The 10,651-nt window shown below is 43.2% G+C and overlaps 1 protein-coding gene across 14 annotated transcripts in view; it reads right to left on the reverse strand.

Moving 5' to 3' along the window:
- The window catches only part of LOC119433045 (calcium homeostasis endoplasmic reticulum protein), an 80,993-nt gene that overhangs the window by 46,711 nt on the left and 23,631 nt on the right, over positions 1–10,651 (reverse strand). For 2 of the 14 annotated variants that reach the window (XM_049658888.1, XM_049658883.1), the window contains exons 3-6: positions 2,859–3,046; positions 1,841–1,978; positions 373–449; positions 2–76 (exon numbers count right to left, since the gene is read on the reverse strand). The exons of 10 other annotated variants lie outside the window; for them this stretch is intronic. In XM_049658888.1, coding sequence (XP_049514845.1) covers positions 2–76; positions 373–449; positions 1,841–1,978; positions 2,859–3,046 — 478 coding nt within the window. Of the gene's footprint in view, position 1; positions 77–372; positions 450–1,840; positions 1,979–2,858; positions 3,047–8,086; positions 8,258–9,008; positions 9,152–10,651 lie in introns of those variants that run through there. 2 more of the 14 variants (XM_049658894.1, XM_049658892.1) reach the window with 2 other exon arrangements.

The raw sequence follows: 10,651 nt of genomic DNA on the forward strand, positions 1-10,651 counted from the left end.
CCAATGGTGCAAGACATCATTGATCAAGTACACAATGTGTAGTTTCATGTCAAAAGGAGCGCCCGGCACGGTGACCCTGAGGGAAAGAGATGACAGAACATTTAGAACATTGAGGTCATCGTAAATTGCAGAGAATGCAGCTAGCTTCTTTAAGCGGTAATATGCTAACATGCGGTGCACACGACAAAAGCAAAGTGCGCAACTCCTGGCATTTAAACACAATTTGCTCAGTGTGAAGTCGTCAAGCAAGCTAGTAGTAACAGCAAGTAAACAGGCTACGACAACACAGAGACATCAATCCCTGAATGACGCCGCAGGAAAGTGCGGCACAGCCAAGGAAACAGAATGCAAGGTGGTCTTATCTTTGCTTACTTCTTGAGGAGATACTGGCATATTAGCTCATTACGTTGGGGGGTGGTTGAGTGAGAAAAAATCCAGCCCTTTCCTGCCTGTAAAATGAAGGACTCGTACTTTTGAGACAAAACATTACAAGAGAAATATTTTTTCAAGAGAACACACACAAAACATTTCCACAACTACAGAACAATCGGGTCGTTTCTTTACAAATCAGTATTTATCAATTTCTAAGTGCAGGTACATGTAGCGGTGATAAATTATGCAGTCGACTCGCGTTAATTCAGACTTCTAGAGGAATAAAGATTTCCGTTCAAAATAACAGAAGTTTCTAATTGTCCAAAGCTGAATATGCTCCAAAGCAGAATCATCCATGAAAAGATACATGACCCAATGCCAGCAACCCGACCAATTGAATGACGTCATCTTGTGGTGGCACCTAACATGGCCGATGTGAGGCTCCTTAATGGCTTCCATCAAGATTCAGAAGTCTGAGAGTCAAACATGGGTACGTTTTTTGACTATTTGCCTTTTTCAAACATCTCCAGACCAGGCAAGCCAAAGACTTTGAACTCTATGAAAGCCTTGTCTGAATAAGGCACCATAAACATACATTGAAGACAATGAAGACTGACGAAAGTTTCAAGGTTGGCCAGAATTCCAATGTATTCAAGAGTGAATTGTCGCGAGTTGACTGTAGCACATGACTGCAGGGCAAGTGACCAGAGATTAAATATTAATATGTTTCCTCTTGGTTTAAAGGAAGATAAACCTTTTAGATAGCTTGTCATCACTGCTTTTTTACTTCTTTAGAGAAAGGCACTGACTAGCCTTTCCATTATACAACTGTCAAATGGGCAATTGTGAACTCTTTTTAGATAAGGCGGTATGAGACTTCCTAAATGGGTTCTGACCCAAAGGAGTTGCGATCATGTGTTATAGTCTCTAAGAAGCTTTTAACAGGAGCTACTGAGGAGCCATCAGGTGCTTGTCAGGTTATTCAAAGCATAATAGGTTATGTATCATAAAATGATGGCTCAAAACAATAAAATGAAAGCAGAAATTCTAGAGCAAATTGGTAAAGTTTCACTAAAAGCTGCTGGCTAAAGAGCAAGGTCTTTGCCCATGTAGCATGGAACAGCAAAGCAACACCCTTCAAAAGCAACACCCTTCGAACACGTTGGTAAACTGGCTACAGCAACAAGCATACTTCCATTGCTTTACATTTTTGACAGCAGTGTGCAACTTGCACTTAACAGTTATAGAGAACAGGGTGTCCATTGACAACACTACTGGCAAGGAGTACATTAAAATGTTAAATGTGGGAGAAGTGACCAAAGAAAAAAAAAAAACAGCCGGACCTTCACTCAAGATTATGCACAAGCCAGTAGAACTACTAAGAAAATGTTAGCACTGAAGCATTGCAAGCCCTCCTTACAAATTTCTACATCCCTATGCTAGGAACGTCCAGAAGACACATGCTCACCGAAATGGCATCCTTGGTGCAAGACTCAATGATAGGCTGAAGGATCTTATCCAATTCTGCAATCTCTATGTCGCAGCTCTTTGCCTGAGCCATCAGCTTGTCATCTTGGGCCTTTCGTATGGCCTCGTCTAACTGCACCTGAAAGACCAAACAATATCAGACATCAGATATCAGAAGTGTCAAAAGGACACTGCAACAATAATGAAAATTTTCCAGACGACAAAATATCGGAGAGCTTCAGCACAGTGAAGATGCACTGGCATAGATGAAAATAAAATGCTGGGGTTTAACGTCCCCTAATTGTGCAGTGGATTATGGGGGATGTCATAGTGGGCAGCTTCAGATTAATTTCCAACAACCGGGAGTCGAAGCCAAGACATCATGCTTAGCAGCGCAATGCCATCCATAGCCACTAATACACCAGTCACACGGAGTACTTTAGATCACAATTGTGCCAAACCAGAATCAAAATGCTTGACTGCAATTTGCTCCTTTCCACAGCTTGCATAAAGAAGCCAATTGCGATTGAGCTTGATCGCAATCGTAAGTGCCCCATGTGAGCGGAATATAAGCCACCATGGTGGGTTGTACTCTAATAGATCTACATTTAGTGTACTTCAGGAAGGTGTAGAAATGGGAAGGTGTTAATGGGAAATGTATTAATGTTCCCGATGTGTAGTCACTGATCACAAGAACAAGGTTCACAGGAAGTGCGACTTCAAATGAACAACAGTGGCTAACAAGAAAGCCTCAGCCTGAAGCCAAATTTTCGACAGGGCTACTTGTCTTTGTCACTTGTCCTTGCGACGATGTCCCCTTGTTAAAACGTTGTCTCCGGGCGTCATTTCAATGTGACCCCCCAGCTTACCTTACATACATGATGCAGTGGCAATACAGTGTATCGCAACATTACTTGAGCGCTACTCGTATTAACGTCGACAGCCATCCCGAGATATTCTGCTGGAATTTATAGCTTCAGCATGTACCAACCGGCCCAAGTTATCACTCTCCTGCTCACCTGTTGCTGTTGCAAAAGGACCTGGTGTTGCGCGGCCAAGTTGACCTCGCTCTGTCGTATCTGCTCCTGGATCTCCTGCACCTGCTGCTGCAGCTGGGCAAGTGCCACATTGGATGTCGCCTGCCATGGCATGGGACCCGGCGGAGCACCCGCTGCCGTCGGTGGCACTTCCTCTTTCGGCTTCAACGCTTCAGCACGAGACACAGAACAGCAAAGGAGTTTGTTAAAAACATCCTGGGGCTTTGTGTGCCAAAACCACGATCTGATTATCACCCTATGAAGCCAATAGATAACGAAGCCAAGGAAAGCAAGGCTAAATTATTCGTAGTTTTAAATGAAGTGTAGAAATGATAAGCTAAAAGGAGACGAAAGTGGGCGAAAGAACAGCTTGCCGCCGATGGGAGACAGACCACCAAACCCCACATTATGCATGCATTGCACTACTAATTGTGCTACAGCACAGTCATTTCCACGTCCACATTCTTGGGTATTTATGTATGCGTACAAGATCTAACCTGGGGAGTGTTAGCCAGCGCCACCCAAGGCCCTGGTGGTGGATGTGCAACACTTTTTGAACGAATGCTTTCCTTGGCTTCATTATCTGTTGACTTTATATGGCCGCGACTAACAAATATCAGTGCCCTCCCTTCCCCTTCTTCTCGATCTGATTATGAGGTACACTGCAGTGGGGGGGTCTCCGGATTAATTTTGACCACCCGGGGTTCTTTACCATACACCCAATGCACAGTAGATGAGCAGTTTTGCATTGCGCCTCCATCTGAGTGTGGGTGTCGTGGTCGAGGTCGAACCTGCGACCTTGAGCTCAGCAGCGCAACACTATAGCCATTGGGCTACCTACCACAGTGGGTGAAAATAGTTTGTCACCAGCTCTGACTATGCAGAAAACGATCACCCAAACACCTTAGACAAATGTTTTAGAAGTTGTATAAACTCTTCTGCATGCTTTCCCAGACCTGAAAAGACAACACTTGGAAAGTACGGAGGTCGGGAAACACATATGTCGGACGCGTTGACATCAACAATGTTATAACATTATGACACGGAGCAAAAACTTAGTGATGCTGTGCAGCTGTAAGACTAGGCATGACGGCGTTGCTCATTAAAAAAGTGTTTGACCTGGCGGCACTCACATTTGGAAGTCACAGCGGTCACCGTGATGGAGTGGAGATTATTTGAACCTACATTTAACGCAAGAAATGACAAGCGAAAAATGTCATGTGAGCACTCGTTTAAACTGGGGCAAGGGAGATAATGCTGCCTTTTGCATGACCTGTGAGGGAACTGAGAAATCTCTATAGACGCTGCTTGGTTCCAGGCATATCTCGCCAAGCACAGTTTACTTCTGCAAGTGAATCCTGGGAAAATGGCACCGTGCATTCCTCTGCTGTTGCTCAAGGACAGGCTCTTGCGCCACACTTCGTTGCGCCTATGTCTCATTTGAAGCTTTTCCTCAGGGGACGGAAAAGCCGTGGCAGGAACACTGAACAGGCTACCCTGGGAAGCATGACTGCAATCCTGAGCCCCGGCAGAGTGTAACAGTAGGGTTGAAGATTACTGTGCAGAAGACAAAGCTAACATTCAATAGCCTGGCGAGAGAATGAAAATTTGTTACTGGCAGTGAGCCTCTAGAATCCGTGCTAAAGTATGTTTATCTAGGCCAATCACTCCCAGGGGACCCTGAACACGAGAAGTAAGTCTATGGAAGAATAAAAATGGATTGGAGCTCATAAGGCGGACTTTACCAAGTCTGCCTTACCTAGTATGATCAGTAGCTTACTGATATCCTTGAAAAGAAAAGTGTCTAATAATTGCATTCTATCAGTACTCGCATATGCAGCAGAGACTTGGAGGTTAATAAAAAAGCTTGAGAAGTTAAAGGGAGATGCTACTCGGAAAAACCTTTTTTTTAAATATTTGTGACAGCTCAATGAACCTTTCATAATTTATACAGTTTGAGCTCCTCTTTTCAAATCTGCTTTTAGTTTTTTGACAGCTCATTTGGTTACATTTTTGCACACCATGCATTGGTAAGAACAATGCATTTTTGTGCAAGCTTAGGCGATAACAGTGAGCACAAAAAAACAACACTAAAAAATAGCTCGTTTCTCCAAATGAATAGTAGAATTCAATAAAGCAAAAAAAAATATAGTGGAACATTTGTGTTTTGGTCTAGAAAAAAATTCCAACACTGAGTTTCAGTTTTACCATTCTCAACGAAGAAAGTTTTGAAATTATCTTACTGAATATGTTTCTGGAATGCCCTGAAAGTTGTTTCTTTGAATTGAGGACATGTTAAAGCATAAACACGCCAAATTTCATCATGATCAGACTAGATAAAGTGCACAAAAGTTTAGTGCACAAAAAAAATGCTCTAAAAATGCTACAAAATCAAGAACTGAGAAAAACACGTTCAAAAGTTTAAAGGGCCAGTCACGACGCTAGACTTTGGCGGGAAAACCCCCCAATTACTTTTTCGTATTTTCAGCAAGAATGCGGCACTGCCGAAGTGGGTTCTGGGAGAAGAGGGTTAGGCCTACATACCCGCAAAAATTCAAGAGTAGCAATGCCGCAGAGCAAAATACCACTTACATGAAACTCGGGTAAATTCGTACTTTGATGAACCACTGCGAGTGCTTTTTGCATTTTTTTACTAACTTCAAGTTGATTCTCAGCTTTGATTTTTTGATGACGATGATGTACAGTGTTTACTGGCGCAAGGGCCAGGTATGACCATATTGACTGGCAAAATTCCTGGTCCACGAACTCAAAATTTTATAAGTGTTATCTAAGATAACACAGCAGATACTTAGACAGGTATCACTAATGACAAAAAGCAAGAAATAAAACTATCAATTCATACAGGCTTTACAAGACAAAATTGCTCTTAGATCTGTCTCCAACATATTCTGGCGCTAGCACATATCTTATTAGAAAACATTATGCCCACTGAAAACTGAGAAGAAATAAAAAAAAAAAAAGGCTACCACAAAATTAACCCCACAAAGCCCAAACACCATTCCGCATCACAGACAATTAAAACAGCGTGTTCACATTTATTTCTGGCCATGAAGATATGTTTATTGGTACAAGGAAAACAATGAAATGTTATTGAGTAAAGATTAATTAGTACGGCAATTACTTAATTTGTAATTTATTTGCTGTACTATCACGACTGTAAACTTCCTCCAGCACATCAAAAACCCTAGTATTGGCTCTAGTTTAGGTCATTAGCACATAAATTTGAATTTTTAGGCATCAAATTCAGCGTATCAAAAATGATGTGTTGGGCTTTGTGGGGTTAAATTACAGAAGCCATATTTTCTGTAACCATTGCTTACCCTTTGTAGCCAAAAATATCACAACAGAAAATCAATTAAAATAAGAAATATTGCAAAAAAAAGTATGTTACAAAACTAAAGCCACATGTCAATTTTAGACTGGCAAACAAGATGGCTGAATGACTGGGGCTACAGGGTCACTGCTCACAGTTCCTACCTGCTCCTCAAACATGAAGAATGTTGGGTGAAAAATATCTCAAAGATGCTTACATGTCACCCGAGACATCAACCAGATGAGGGAGATCGGCAAACAACAATGATGACAACAAAATGTTGGAAGAACTTCAATGGCAACAAACACATCCACCAAAGCAAGAGAACTGGCACTTCTTCCTCTTCTTCACCCTATGTGTTCTAACAACTTCTTCTTCTTCTTCTTTGTTCTCTGCATAGCAGATTGCAATTGCAAACCTTCATGTAGTGCCTTGTAAACCGTTCAACCTTTTAAGGACCCAAAGAAAATGAAGAAAAAAAAAATCTTGCAAGAAATACAATAATGTTTATAAATTTGCGCAAACGGTTCAGATAACTTTATTCAAAAACTCATGTGAAAGATTTGCTTGGAAAAGGTCTCGTCCATTATAAATATATCCTTTACAAAGTAAGAAAAGGCAAATTCACTGCTTATATGCTACAGCCAGAGCATCTAGACTGTAGGACAACTATGTTTTTATGAATCCATAAATTAGCTTTTTTTTTTTTTATAAACAAATCTACGAACTACCTTGTCCGATATAACCAGCAACTTTTGAAGTACAGCATATTATGTGCAACAACCATAATAAGAAGAAAGCCTGTTGTTCATTTAATCGCTTTCTGCAGCTTTTTTTGCCACGTGTCATTATTTTCATCAGGCGCTGAGCACTGGAGGAGCCCAAGATGTCTTCGAAGTTAGTCATTAAGCTGAACTACTTTTGATGAGCTGCACTCATCTTTTGTACATTAGGCAAGTAAGTATTCGATGAGCCAAGATAGTGTTCCCCACGAAAAGGGTTAAAATGCCATTTTTGCCAACTAAACAATCACAGTGACGGAAGGGGCACTTGGTCTTTTGAAACAGCTTTCAGAGCAGAATGACACAGTTTGGAGCAGAAAAATGTGCTGTTTAGAGCACGGAAACAATTCTTTGGAGAAGTAACTTTGGAGTAGTAACTCATCCGGTTTTCAAATTTGAATAACCGGTGACTCGAACAACTGGGATAACCATTTTCTTCTGCAAAACCGGTTTGATGTTGCTGCACTAGTGCAATCCACTGTTAAATGGAACAGGAATGTAATGCATATGTGAGTTTTCTCTCTTGCAAGTGTGCAAAGTCGTCCGGCTTTGAAGCAGACGACATGTGCTTGATAGAGCTGGCACCTTTTTGCACATATATGCAGTGCACAGACATAGCTTTAGCTGGCACTTGCAGCTCAAGCGCCAGCAAAGCAAAAGCCAATATTAGAATGTTCCTCTAACAGTCGATCATACTGCAAATGCACAAACAACACAATAGCTTTCTCCCAGCAAGAAAACACATTACTGTGGTTATGTTCATTTGAATTCTGACAACTCAGCAAGTCAAGACTGCAGTTGCATCAGTGAAGTGATGCCCAACACATTAATTTTGACAAGCTAAAGCAGTGAGCTTGTGTGTGCAAAGCAGTACCTAAAGCAATGCCTGGTATTTAAGCAATATGCATCTGTATGAAGACTCTTTGAAGTTCCTGGCAGGTCTTAGTGCAGTAAAGAAAAATCGTAAAAGTAACGCAAGGCACGCAAGCAAGAAAACTTGAAGGCCACACATTGCGCCTTGCTAGTATAGAAATAATAAAATACCAACTGGCCGTGTGAAATGAACCTAAAGAACTGCAGGTTCTTTTACTCACAGCTCTGTTGCGTGGCGACCTGGTGCTTGTAGTAGGCGTAGTACTCGCCACCGAAGAGGAAGGAGAACTTGGGGTTGTCTTTCTGTTTCTGTTTCGTCATTTGCTCAAACTCAGGGCCATTTCGTGCGACAAACTGGGCCAGTTTGTCAATTATGTTGCGCAGCTCCTGGTCTGCAAACGAAACATGATGTGTTAGCGAGGATGTGCTAGGCACGATCCTCGGAGCTGAGTGGAATCGGTTTATGGAGTCCCGTTAATCGGCACCGTGTCAAACACCAGTACGCGGAAAGACTGCGCACTAACTACATGGCGTGAGTCCCCTGCTTTCTACTGTATTTACAATGCTAAGAACGAAGACAAACAGCAGCTGAAACGAACAAAACCGCAATGCCGACTGACCGTCGCGCAATTCTCGGCGGTCGTAAACGGTAAGTTTGCATGGCGCCCTGTAGCGGTTTCACGCCGGTAATTGTGGCGGTGAACTCGATAGCGCTGATATAAGACACAAGGCAACTACCGTTTCATAAGCGTCAGCGTGCGAAGAACACGTAGGTTCAAAACCGCACGGTGAGAGGGTTGTTACTCCAGTGCGAGCTACAACTGCGCGCGAAGCGGCCGCCACAGCCTGCAGCAGTCTTCTGCTACCGAACGCCACCGGACTAGCCCACGCGTTTCTCAGGGCGCATCGAGATCGCACTGTGTAGTTAGCGAGTAACGAAGAGCACCGGTAGATGACCACAGCACAGACCTCAGAAATACTCTTGATGCGGCTTCTTCAACGAGAGGGATATCAACGATCGGCACATCGTGGGATGAAACGTGCAAGCCGTGCAAGCAGTACACGGCAAACAAGCAGGAACCGCTTCACGTTGCATCCGCTCAGAGTGCACGATACGGGCAAAAGGCGTACTCGATTGCTTACCTGGAGGGGCAATGGGCATGTCCATCATGATTGGCATTAAAGGGCACTACGCGAATATTTACAGCTTTCACCGATCACATCGCACAAAAACACTCAACAACACGCAAACGCTGTGCTGCTATCTGGTGGTCATGCTTCGTAGTCGATTTAGCCAGCTTTAGCGGCAGAGGCGGCGAGAGTCGAGTTTTTGTCAGGCACCAATTTAAACGTTAATGTGAACAAAATAAAATTGCTACCGGTTTGGCAGAAAGTTGCAACAAAGGTTTCCGCCACAAATGTCAACAGCAGTCAACAGCATCGATCATCACCAGCAGCCGCCAACTCACTGATGATGACTGTGGTACGGTGGCTAGATGGGTAGGTCTGCCGACCGAGCGTAGTTCACCACTCTCCGCATCATGACGCAAATTGGCGCTGCGGACGTAGAACGGTTGCAGCGGCGGCGCAACGGCGGCTGCGCTGTGTAGAGAGCTCGTGTCTGATAGTATCGCTTGCCTCTGATTGTATCTTTGAAGTGCGCGTTATAGTACCTTTCTGAGCAGTGTAGGCCAAGCCAGAATGAGGAACTTGTGTTGGCGTCTAGGCAGAAAATACGAACGCTGAAAAATTTCTAGCTTGGCAAGGGTACATTATCGACATAACGCGGCGCTCCAGCCCATGCATTAAAGAGTAAATGCAGTTTCATGCATAAAACAATACTTCAATGGTTTTATACGGTATGTGAACCGGTTTACATGATATTTAGGCGAGTTCTAATGATTCAATTTCGAGAAATCCAGCTTTGTTTATTGCTGCGTCAGTTACAGTAAAAGTGTCTATTGGTGCGAGAAGATGTGTTGGTTATAAAGTGCATATGGTAAGTGCATTTGGGCACTGTTTCATTGTAATAAAATAAAGCAATATGTCTTGGACTAGATTCGTGAATATATAAAATACAAGAAAAGCTCTGTAATGAGTCAGCAGACACACAACTAAATTAGCTAGCGCCAGCAAGGCCGCAACGTTGGTCCACCATATCATAGCAATGTCACAGCACACGCCTCATCTTCAGGGCTTCGATCCTCTTCTCCCGGTACTTTCGCGCGCCATGTTCTTGCCCTAATTTACAAGAAAGTTTGTGAGCTCTCTTCTGGTGCCGTTACAGACATCAATCGGGGGATTCAGCTGCAGAAAGGAGGCAAAGTCGGCGATACCTGTTCCTTCGTAACCCATTTAAACTGAAGCACAGCTTGAAGCGTCTTCGAGCGAGTGCTACCAGTTTTTTTTTTTTTTTTTTTTTTTTTTTTTTTTTTTTTACGTGTTCAGAAGGGAGTCAGTATGTAGTAACAGCCCGACCTACTCATTCTGTTGAATTCAGTAACGTCTCTGAGCAATCGGAGCACTTGGCTCTTTGCAGGAACTTCCTTGCTACATAGCCTGCTATATAGAATATCAGCCTAGAATCACTTTTCTTTTCCTTTAGCAGCGCGCAGCGGTGCTCGATGTCGAGGGCGCTGAGCAACAATGTGCGGCTTGAAAAATTCCAATGTCGACGGAACCATGGAGGTACGCTTTCGGTGTACCGCTTGCTCATTAACGCGCGCGCCGATACAATCTAGCCACCGTACCGATACTGATCAAGCTACTGAGCAGCTCGGGGCGAA

Source organism: Dermacentor silvarum, chromosome 11 (assembly GCF_013339745.2).
Source record: "Dermacentor silvarum isolate Dsil-2018 chromosome 11, BIME_Dsil_1.4, whole genome shotgun sequence".
Classification (NCBI taxonomy): domain Eukaryota; kingdom Metazoa; phylum Arthropoda; class Arachnida; order Ixodida; family Ixodidae; genus Dermacentor; species Dermacentor silvarum.